At 33.4% G+C, this 12622-nt stretch overlaps 1 protein-coding gene across 5 annotated transcripts in view; it reads left to right on the forward strand.

Moving 5' to 3' along the window:
* The window catches only part of Pus7l (pseudouridine synthase 7 like), a 29746-nt gene extending 19729 nt beyond the window's left edge, over positions 1–10017 (forward strand). For all 5 annotated transcript variants that reach the window (XM_071609949.1, XM_027934145.3, XM_027934147.3 and 2 more), the window contains exons 6-9: positions 1011–1092; positions 3920–4197; positions 8761–8814; positions 9653–10017. In XM_071609949.1, the coding sequence (XP_071466050.1) occupies positions 1011–1092; positions 3920–4197; positions 8761–8814; positions 9653–9973 (735 nt within the window). In that variant the 3' untranslated portion in view covers positions 9974–10017. The remainder of the gene's footprint in view (positions 1–1010; positions 1093–3919; positions 4198–8760; positions 8815–9652) is intronic.
* The last annotated feature ends 2605 nt before the right edge of the window (positions 10018–12622 follow it).

A 12622-nucleotide genomic window follows, 5' to 3' on the forward strand; every position in this document is an offset into this window, starting at 1 on the left:
CTTTTCCTTTTCCATTTTTTTAAATATTTATTTTCCTATTTACCACTTTATTCTTTAAAAATTTTTTAATCTATTCTTTTTAGCTTTACATGATAGTAGACTCTGTTGGTAAAATTATACATGCACATTTATGTCTTATTCTAATTAGGACCCCATTCTGTGGATGTACACAAGGGTGGGTGTCACTTATGTTTTTTCATATATGTACACAGGAAAATTATGTCAGATTCATTTCACTATCTTTCCTATTCCTGTTTCCCTGTCCTTCTCTTCATTCCCCTTTATCTAAGGTACTGAACTTCTTTCTTCCCCCACCCCCTTATTGTGGTTTAGATTCCATATGTCAAAAAAAAATTTGAGCTTTGATTTTTTTTTTTGAATGATTGAATACTATAAAAGAAGCTTGAGTGGGAGATTGGGTTGAATGACCTCTTTTAAGATCCCTTTTTACTCTAAGATATATACTACAAATAAATCTCAGTACTGTTGACAGTGATAAAATATAGGAACTGAGTAGATGTCATTTTTAAATTTAAAATAAAATATTAAAATTGAGAATCTTTTCATTAAGATTTTGGCAGTTATTTTTAAGACCAAGAAATTCAGGGAATTGAGAACACAAATGAAATGAAATCAATGGCATGCCATTTCCCTGTACTTGCTTCCTTCCCTATTTTGTTGTGTGTATTGAATATTTATGTCATTACTTTATATTTGTGTTCACATCTCAATTTAGGAAAAGTGACAAAAGAAGAATTACGGAAGTGATTGGGGGAGGGGGCACTTTTCCCAGTCTATAGTGTTTTAAACCTAAATATAAAATTAGTTCATTTTGGAGGTTTATTTAACATTGACTATTAACTGTTGAAAGCCTCCAGAGAAAATTATAGCATCAAATATCATTCATTAAATGCCTATCCTACTAGGGTGTCCAAGAATTTAAATTTGTTTTTAAAAAAGTAAGTTGAGATTTTCATTAAATATATATTTGTTTGTTTCATTTTTTCAAGGTGAAGGCCATAAAATTATTTCTTACACCAGAAGACTTGGATGATCCTGTAAATAGAGCAAAGAAATATTTTCTTCAAACTGGTATGTTAGTTTCTTTATCCCATACATAGCCATACTGATATATAATATAAGATGGTATTTTTGTTTTTCTAAGCTGAAATCCTCTGCAGAGAAGAGGTCCAAATTTTAAATGGTACTGATGGCAGTGTAATTCATTAGAATCAGTGAAGAATTGAAACATAATCTAATTAAAAGTTCATTTTTGATATTTAATACTTTATGCATTGTTTTTGATCTAGTTGTAAAATATTCCTGATTCTCAGCCTTCATAATTTTAGATTAATGTTATGGTGTATACATAAAACTCTTAATAGGCTGCAGTGAAGAAAAGTGGCAATGAGTGAGGCTGCAGTCAAAAGGCATGGACTTCACTCTTCACTTAAGTACTTTCCACCTGTGTGATCTTGTGCAGGCCATTTAACTCCATTGTTTTTGTTTTCTTGTCTGTAAATTTTAGCTAATAATGTTACCTAAAAGATGTTAAGAGATTTAAATGATACCCTTAAAATAGTGGCTGGCATATACTCCATACTGAACAAATAGTACTTGTACTTAAAAAATAACCAAAGCAACCATACCATTTCAGGTTCATTCAAATACCCAATCAACATACCTGTTTGTACTAAATTTCACTTACATTGAAATAAAAGACATCAGTTTTCAAATCTCTAGTCATTATTTTTAATCATATACATATTAATATAGATAATTATTCACAGAAGAGAAATATTTTTGTGTCACACCATAATATATAAATAGTATGAATATTTTTGACTTTATGAATAATCTAAGTAATAATAAAAGACATTTCAAGGTGACTTATTTGTTTATACCTTACTATAGATATAGAGACTGTGAAGATAATTTTCTCATATCAATAATTCTTAAACTTTAATGTGCATGAGAAACACTTTGTGTATTTATTAAAATGTCAATTATAAGGCCCTACCTGAATGAGCATCTTTACAGTAGTGCTTAGTAATCTATGCTTTAAAAAAGTGTCTCATTAGTGAGGCCTAATAGTATACTGAAAGGATCCAGGTCTCAATCCTTTCTTACTCCCAAAATTCTGTGTATATGTCCAAAATAACTCTTTAAAATCTCTAGTTCCTACTGGCTCAGAAGCTTATTTAATTCTTGGGAATATTTGTTGTTATTACTGTTTGTTTGGCAGTCTTCTGAATAACCTGCAAGTTAGTTTAGCTCTATTCTAAAGGAAGGAATTCTGGCAAGCTGTTACTGATGTTGATGTTGGAATTTTTTCATTTTTTTTTTTTTTTTTTTTTAAAGCAAGGAAAGTAAAAGGAAGGGCAATACAATGAATGTCTTAAGGATAGCTAGGTTTAACTGATAGTGTTAAAAATCGTCTTAACAAAAGTCCGCCCAGCCAGGCGCGATGGTATACACCTTTAATTCCAGCAGCTCTGAAGGCCGAGGCAGGAGGATTTTGAGTTCAAAAGCCAGCCTCAGCAAAAGCGAGGTGCTGAGCAACTCAATGAGAATCTGTCTCTAAATAAAATACAAAATTGGGCTGAAGATGTGACTCAGTGGTTGAGTGCCTCTGAGTTCAATTCCCAGTACAAAAAAAAAAGTGGGCCCAAATCTCCATCATGTCGCCTTAGGAATTGAATTCCTCAACAAGACACCTAAAGTGCAAGAAATAAAATCAAGAATCAATAAATGGGATGGTATCAAACTAAAAAACTTCTTCACTCCAAAGGAAACAATCAAGAACAGAAACAGTCTACAGAGTGGGAGAAAATCTTTGCCACCTGTACCTCAGATACAGCATTAATCTCCAAGATACATAAAAAACTCAAAAAACTTAACACCAAAAAAATTTAAATAACCCAATCAATAAGTGGGCAAAGGAATTGAACAGACACTTCAGAGAAGAAGAAATATGAACGGTCAATAAATATATGAAAAAAAGTTTAATATCACTAGCAATTAGAAAAATGCAAATTAAAACAACACTGAGATTTCATCTCACTCCAGTCAGAATGGCAATTATCAAGAATACAAGTAATAGTAAATGTTGGTGAGGATGTGAGGAGAAAGGTATACTTATACATTGCTGGTGGGACTGCAATTTGGTGCAACCACTCTGGAAAGCAGTATGGAGAGTCCTGAGAACACCTTCAATGGAACCACCATTTGACCCAGTTATCCCACTCCTAGGTATATATCCAAAGGAATTAAACTCAACATATTGTAGTGATGAGGCCACATTAGTGTTTATAGCAGCTCAGTTCTCAATAACTAAGGTATGGAACCAACCTAGGTGTCCTTCAGTAGATGAATGGATAAAGAAAATGTGTTACATATACACAATGGAATATTACTCATCCTTAAAGAAGAATGAAATTATGGCATTTGCTGGTAAATGGATGGAATGGTAGACTATCATCTAAGTGAAATAAGCCAATTTCCAAAAATGAAAGGCCAAATATTCTCTCTGATATGTGGATGCTGACTCACAATAGGCAGGGTGCCAGGAGGAAGGAGTGGAGGTTCACCGGATTGGGACAGGGTGGGTTGGAGGGAAAGGGAGGTGGTATGGGAATGGGAAAAACAGTAGAATGAATTGGACATAATTTTCCTTTGTTCATGTATGAATTCACACCTAGTGTAACTCCACATCATGTACAACCACAAGAATGGGAAGTTATACTCTATGTATGGATAATATATTAAAATACATTGTAATGTTATATATAACTAAAACGAACAAATAAAAAAGTCTTCTTCATATATATGTTGACTGCCTCTCATTTAGACAGCATAAGAAAAATCTCCATAGTGGCTTTTAAATAAAAGTGGCTATCTGATTTGCTTTTCATTTCAGAGGATGCTAAAGGCACACTTTCATTGATGCCTGAATTCAAAGTTCGAGAGAGAGCGTTGTTGGAGGCATTACATCGCTTTGGCATGACAGAGGAGGGTTGTATCCAGGCATGGTTCTCTTTTCCCCATTCCATGCGCTTATTCTATATTCATGCATATAGCAGCAAAATTTGGAACGAGGCAGCGTCTTACCGACTTGAAACCTATGGATCAAGAGTAGTGGAGGGTGATTTGGTCTGTTTGGATGAAGATGTTGATGAGCATTTTCCAAGTACTAAAGTAAGTATCATTCATCAAGGAGATTTAATTATCATATCAGGGACATTAATTTTCAGAACCTCTGATTTTGGAAACACTTTCAAACTAAGCATACTTTTTATTTATTTTTACTTAGTCTTGATCATCTGCTTCTATTCTCTGTCAATTGAGGATTAACAAGTTAGAAAATGGAAAAATATTGGGGTTGAGGATGTGGCTCAGTGGTAAAGTGCTTGCCTCGCATGTGTGAGGCACTGGGTTCAATCCCCAGCACCACATAAAAATGAATAAAGATACTGTGTGTTCATTTACAACTAAATAAATATTAAAAAAAAAGAAAATGGAAAAATAAAAATAGTAAGTGGTATGGAGTGAGAATGGTGCATGGTGCCATTTAAAACTTCCTTTAAAGAATTGACTTTAAAAAAAAATCACATGGGCAATGCACAAAACAAGAAAAATTAAAGTCAAAACATAGCAGTTGGGGCTTCATTCCTTTAGCTACCTTAATTTGATTCCCTCCTTGTCTCTGGAAAATCAACCTCTGTTGATTGGCGTTTGACTTTCTAGATTTTTCTCCATGCTTTTACATAAATATCCACAGAAAGTGGGGTTTTATTCCATTAGTTAACATTGAGAAAAGAAAAGGCAAGGCTTAGAAGCACAAAACTTAAAATGTCAAAAGAAAAGTAAGTTTTATAATCATGATATACAGAATATGTAATATTATGTTTCTTTTCTATAAATGTGATTTTATGTAAATATGATTTCATAACTGCCTTTTTTCCTCCTAACAATGTTTTTTATTTCAGAGCAACATTTTAAAAAAATTTTTTAATTTGTTCTAATTAGTTATACATGACAGTAGAATGCATTTTTGACACATTGTATACAAATGGAGCACAACTTCTCATTCCTCTGGCTGTATATGGTGCAGAGTCTCACCAGTAGTGTAATCATACATGTATGTAGGGTAATAATGTCCATCTCATTCCACCATCCTTCCCATTCCTACATCCCCTCCCCACACCTCACTCCCTTCTACACAATCTAAAGTTCCTTCATTCTCTTCTACCCCCATCCCAATTATGGATAAGCATGCACTTATCAGAGAGAACATTTTATAAGCCTTTGGTTTTGGGGGATTGGCTTATTTCACTTAGCATGATTTTTCTCCAGCTTCATCCATTTACTTGCAAATGCCATATTTCATTTTTCTTTAAGGCTGAGTAATATTCCATTGTGTATATGTACAACATTTTCTTTATCCATTCATCTGTTGGAGAGCATCTAACTTGGTTTCATATCTTAGCTATTGTGAATTGAGCTGCTATAAACATTTATGTGGCTGTGTCACTGTAGTGTGCTAATTTTAAGTCCTTTGGGTATAAACTGAGGAATGGGATAACTGGGTCAAATGGTGGTTCCATTCCAAGTTTTCTGAGGAATCTCCATACTGTTTTCCATAGTGGTTAGATTAACAATGTTTTAATGACATTTACATTAATGAAATTATAACTATTTATATCATAAAAGTTGATCCTTTCATTTTTTTCTCTGTTCAAGTAGTATGTTATCTCTGTGGGTTTTAACTAAATTATGAAACTAGATTCCATAAATTATGTGCGAAAATTTATTTTATAATATTGTAATAAAAAAGGAATAAATGATTGTTTTCCAGCATTATCTTAAATCAGTCTCCCAAATAAGTTTTAAAGGATTTGAGCAGTGCTTATATATTACATCATATGAGCAATTGAATTTTAAAGAAGAAAAAGACTTTAGAGACTATTTTTTTTTGTGGGGAGGGTACTAGGGATTGAACCCAGGAGTGCTTAACCACTGAGCCACATTCCCATCCCCCCCCTTTTTTTTTTTATTAATTTAGAGATATTAACTCACTGAGTTACTTAGGACCTTGCTAAGTTGCTGAGGCTGGCTTTGAACTCACGATCCTTCTGCCTCAGCCTTCTGAGCCTCTGGGATTACCTGTGAGACTGTTTTTTATAGATAAGAATTAAGATCCAGAGTCACACAAGTAACAGAACTAGAAAGACCCTGCTTCTTGACTCCTAACCCAGATTGGTCTCTACTACATGAAGATAAAAAAGGGGCCAGCATCAAGAACTAGATTGTGGGGCCTGATTTTTCAAAAATTAAGGAAAGATAGATCTAAACTCTGTATAAAGGAAGCATTATTTAAGTTAATGACAAATTCTAGATGTGTGTTTTAGTTTCAAGTAAAACTAATTTAAGGAAAAATCACCAGGAACTTATTTATCCTTATGACTGAAAGTTATGATTGATTCAGATGCAGCTATATCCAGGGACTTAAGCAGTGTTCTAAATAATATGTCTTTTCTTCCTGGCATATGTTTTTGACGGCAAGATAGTTATTAGAAACTCTAGGCTTACTTCTCGTAACTCTATTCATTTTCCTGCAGGAAAGAGGCTTTTCTTTTCCAACAATGTGTACAGGAGTCATGGAATTGAATCTTAGTGGTTAGGAATGGCCTGGCCTGGGTCACGTGTCCATACCAAACAAATTAATGTAGACTGGAATATCTGACTAAGTCTGTGTTCCTGGGACCATGCCACCTAATGTGTGTCTGAGAATTGGAAGAAGATCCCCTGGAAAATGAGGGTGCTAGTACAGAAAAGTGGAAGTAAAGGTTGTACAAGCCAGACAACAGATGTGTGCTTCACTGTTTCATTAAATGGATGGTTTATAAATATTTAGGTAAGAAAGTGATCACCAGGGGACAGCACTTATTACTAAGAATGGCTATTTGATTGAAACAGACTCTCAAACTGTGGTAAAAGAAATTTAGCAATTTTATAGGTTTTGTAGTTACATCATGTGGGCAAAGATATGCAAGTGATCTTCTGATAAATAATTAAAAATCAGAAAAATAATTAAAAATCAGAAATAAAAAAAAAAACTTGAGAAAGCTGATCTACTTAAGTCATTATTTTTTAATTCAAAATAACATTTGCAAGGATAGTTTTGTGATCAGAATTGTATCTATTCTTCTTTTTGGAGCTGGAAAAATTGCAGAATTTCCTTTTGCTAACAGAAAAAAGAGACTATATATTTTAAATCTTATTGATTATATTTTATTAGCACTGACAGAAGAAAAGGCATGACAGGGGGCTGGGGATGTGGCTCAAGTGGTAGCGCGCTCGCCTGGCATGCGTGCGGCCCAGGTTCGATCCTCAGCACCGCATCCAAACAAAGATGTTGTGTCCGCCGAAAACTAAAAAATAAATATAAAAAAAAATTTTTTTTTTTTCTCTCTCTCTCTCTCTCTTTAGAAAAAAAAGAAAAGGCATGACAGGAGGTAAACTATAAAATATGAAGATGAAAAGGAACAAGATTGCTAAAAATGGCATAATTGGGCATGCAATATTATACTTCTGTAATTAAAAACTATAGGGGACTAATCTCATTTCCTCTTTTGATGGGTTACTAGATTAACAACTGTATCTGTTTTGTTATTTAATATGCCTATGGATCTATGGAAGACAGATTATACTTATGTGTATGAATCTATGGAAGACAGAAAGCTAGAAGTTTTGATTCAAGAAAGATCATAGTCCTATATCATTTGTCTACCCCTTGTATTTTGGTCAGATCACATCTCGGCATTAGAACTTTATATCATTTCTGAGTGTTGTTAAAAGTGGCTGTTTACCAATAATTGAACAAAAAAACTTAAAATGAGAAAAGAGGAGGGGAATTTCTGATGAGTAGGAAAAATTGAGGGGAAAGCAAGTAGACCTGGGTTGTAGATAGCATATTATATGATGTCTGCTCTAGAAATATCAGAATGCTTTTAATCCTTTTAATGTGATATTTTGGAAATATCAGAATGCTTTAAATCCAAGATGATAGCTGCCTTTATACTTGAACTTTTATATAGAAGAGAAATCAGAATTGTATAGGAGGATCACAAGTTCAAAGCCAGCCTTAGCAACTTAGCGAGGCAGGCACTAAGCAATTCAGTGAGACTCTGTATCTAAATAAAATGCAAAAAAGGGCTTGGAATGTGGCTCAGTGGGTAAGTAGACTTGGGATGTAGACACTATATTATATGATATATATTATATATTAAATGTTGATAGCAATAATTTTCAAAATGAATTCATCATGTACATCTTTTTTTTTTTTCCTCCTCTCTGTGACACTTATTACTATTCTATGAAACAAATGTTGACAAACACCACACCAGCATAGAGTATTATGATATTTGTTGGGGACAGAGGTTGGTGGCATTAGAGGGGTTTGTTTTACAGAAACAGAGTTTTGATTCACCATAATAAAAAACAACTTATAAATCAGGAAAAGATTGTTGGTTCAGATTAACCCACCATTCTCCTTGTTTTCCAACTTTAGTTATTAATAGTTAAAGCAGGAAGAAATATTCTAGTTTTTATGTAGTCTATGTCTCCAGAGACAAATTATGAAAAGATCTTGTTTGTTTGCATATTCAGTATAGGAATCAAATTATACGCAATAGTTAGAGAAATTTGAGGTAATTTTAACATTTGGGAGTTATTCATATATATAAATATTTTAAATAGGTTCATCTGGTGACAGAAGAAGAGGAATCAGCTAACACATATACAATACACCAGGTAAACTTGCTTAAAAAACACGGTCACTAAAATCTAACTGTAAACCTTGTTCCCTAAAGACAGAATGTTGACCAGTTCCCCCTGCTTTAGAGAAATTTTTAAAAACTTTTAAATTAGGTTATAATTTATGTATAAGTTCACTTTACAGTTCTACATGTTTTATAAGCATATAAAGTCATGTGACTGTCATAAAAATAAATATAAAGAATAGTTTCATCTCTTACCCAAATTTCCCTATGTACTTATTTTTAGCATTGGGATTGAACCCAGGGGTGCTTACCCACTGACACATCTCCAGCCCTTATTTGTATTTTATTTAGAGATTGAGTCTCACTGAGTTGCTGTGCTGGCTTTGAACTCAAGATCCTCCTGCCTCAGCCTCAGGAGCCACTGGGTTTACAGGCATATGCCACTGCAGCCGGCCCCCATGTACTTTTATAGTTAACCTCCACTCCCATCTACAACCCCTGGCAACCACTTATTTATTTTCTGTCAAATGGTATTGCTTTTGAAAGAATGTCATATAAATAGAATCACATCTTGGTAAATGGAATCACCTTAGTTATTGTGAGTCCTTTATTTGGGACTCACAAAAAAGTTTGCTTTTTTCTTTACTTGGTGGCATTAAAAATATTGTAGTTTAGTGTCCAAAGCATGTTGTTGGCTGACTATAGTGTGCATATTTACACACACACACACACACACACACACACACACATATACACCACACATCTTGAACTGTTTTTTACAGATGTAGGTCCCAGTCATAAAAGTAAAATATGATCATACATACATCTTTCTGAAGGCTGTTTCATGTATTTTTTTTTCCCATTCACAGGTGGTTCTTCCCGTACTTGGATACAATATTCAGTACCCAAAGAATCAAGTAGGGCAATGGTACCAGGAAACACTTAGCAGAGATGGACTACAGACATGTAGGTTTAAAGTACCTACTCTGAAACTGAACGTACCAGGATGCTATAGACAGATTTTGAAACATGCCCATAATCTCTCATACCAACTAATGGGAGATCATGATGTCAAAATGGAAGGTTCCCACATCGATGAATCAACTTTATCTCTTTTGATCTCTTTTAATCTTGATGCTTCATGTTATGCCACAGTTTGTCTGAGGGAAGTAATGAAGTATGACATTTAAAACTGATACCCTTAAATAAAAAAAAACAAAACTGATATCCTTGATTAATTGTGTGTGTGCCAGTCATTGAAGGAAAAGTAGCTAAAATTTCGTGACTGTCTACCATATGCTAGGAGCTTCGTAATTGTTGTCTCCTTTGATTTTTCACAGCATCCTGAGAAGTTGGGGAATTTGATGCTTTAAAGTTCCAGGGGGCATATAGCAAGTAAGTGTCAGGGTCTGAATTTAAGGTCTGTGTGAAAGCCTATGTTGTTTCTATTTTATCATGCTTCAGTGAACTTTATTCTATGTCATAAAGGTGCCAATTGTTTTAAACTGTTAATACCATATATTGCTGTAAGCTAACACTTAAGATAAAAATTGTGAAATAGTATTCATATCCTCTAGCTCCTTGCTTAGAACACAGGTGAAACTAGATTGCATTGAAATCATTTATGTTTGGAGAGAAACAGATGAAGCATTTTGCTAATTAATAATGTCATCATGGGCTGGGGTTGTAGCTCAGTGGTAGAGCACTTGCCTAGCACGTATGAGGCCCTGGGTTCAATCCTCAGCACCGCATATAAATAAATAAAATAAAAAGTATTGTATCCATCTACAACTAAAAATATTTTTTAAAAAATATCATCCTTTTCTGTTTTTGAAATTATTGTTTATAGCTACATATGAGGAAAATATCGTTATCCTTCTTTATAATAGCTATCCCAGGTTATTTATTACCCCTTTATGAAACAAATAATTGATAAAACTTGAAATAAATATTTTCATATAATTTTTATATCCCCACATGTATTGATCCCTAGCTTTTGGGGTTATTATCTAAAATACAGACTTTAGAGTCAGATCTCTACTTAGATCCAGCTCTGATAAATTACCAATGAATTTGATTCTTTTTTGAGAATCAAGACAATGTCATCTTCATAAGTGATAAGTAAGAGGATTATTTTTACTTTTTCTGTTGCTAAAAGAAGAAAGCATTTTGCCCATTTCAAAAACTTAATGTTTGTTGATTTCACTGTCTCACATCATGAATCATTCTTTTTTAAAAATTATTTTATTTATATATGACAGTGGAATACATTACAATTCTTATTACACATATAGAGCACAATTTTTCATATCTCTGGTTGTTTACAAAGTATATTCACACCAATTAGTGTCTTCATACATACACTTTGGATAATAATGTTCGTCACATTCTACCATCATTTCTAGCCCCATGCGCCTTCCCTTCCCTCCCACCCCTCTACCCTATCTAGATTTGGTCTATTCCTCCCATGTTCCCTCTCCCTCACCCACTATGAATCAACCTCCTTTTATATCAGAGAAAACATTTGGCATTTGTTTTTTTAGGATTGGCTAACTTCACTTAGCATATCTTCTCTAACTCCATCCATTTACCTTCAATTGCCATGATTTTATTCTCTTTTATTGCTGAGTAATATTTCATTGTGTATATATGCCACATTTTTTTAATCCATTCATCTACTGAAGGGTATCTAGGTTGGTTCTACAGTTTCGCTATTGTAAATTGTGCTGCTATAAATATAGTATCAATCCTAATGACTTTTTGTCAGTTAAATTGTGTTTTGGGGAGAAGAACAGATATGTTTTAATTGAAAAGAGAAGATCTGAGCATCCTTTCATTGCATTATATCATGATGAAGTCTGGAAAACAGTATGGATCATTATATATTAATAACAAGTCACTTTTATCTACTTAAGTCAGTCTATCCATTTAGGGAAAGTCAGCATAAGAAAATTCAAAAGAAGGGAAAAAATTCTTTGCAGTGCAAAATTTGCTTGTTGCAGTATTGTTCTATATGGTAAAAGAAATCAGAAATAATTTCAATGACTGCATTAAATAACCAATATAAATAAAATGAGATATACAAATTGATGGCAAACATGTAGTTATTAAAAATCATGATGAAGGATTTAGTAACATTAGAAACTATTGCTCCCCTAAAAGATGCTACAAATGTAAGTAAGTAACTTACAAATGAGAGGCATGTTGGCATGGTGATTAAAAGCACAAATATTGGAGACAAACTCCCCCAGTTTGAACCCTGGCTCTGCTAGTTATAGCGTTGGGTAAGATACTTAAGTTTCTGAGCTTCAGTTTCAACATTTGTAATAGGAATGTTAATATAGACTTTACTCAGTGCATAGGATTTGTGTGAGGATTTCAAGAGTACTAACTAATATAAGAAGTGCCTAACAAACATTTAAGTTATTATAAATAAATGTCTTAAGGTGCAAGCTTGAAAGAGAAAAAATAAAAGAAAATGTTCGTTTAAGATGATGAAGTGTTTTTTTTTTTTTTAATACTGAAAAGTTACTGTTTTTGGAATTTTATAACTTGCCAATAAATAAATCTCAAAACAAAATAATTGGATATTATAGCACTGTTGTTTTTTTTTAAATTGCCTTCAGAGTTTGTTTATTGAGAATGAAATGATGTTCTTCAGGTAGTAAAATTTTTTTATTAGGAAAAAAATGTTTTAACTTTATTTCATAAGTTATATTCTGTAAATGGAATTAGAAAATGAGTGTATAAATTACAAAAATCTGGGGTTGGGGTTGTAGCTCAGTGGTGGAGCGCTTTCCTAGTATATGTGAAGCACTGGGTTTGATTCTCAGCACCAC

Source organism: Marmota flaviventris, chromosome 3 (assembly GCF_047511675.1).
Source record: "Marmota flaviventris isolate mMarFla1 chromosome 3, mMarFla1.hap1, whole genome shotgun sequence".
In the NCBI taxonomy this organism is placed as follows: domain Eukaryota; kingdom Metazoa; phylum Chordata; class Mammalia; order Rodentia; family Sciuridae; genus Marmota; species Marmota flaviventris.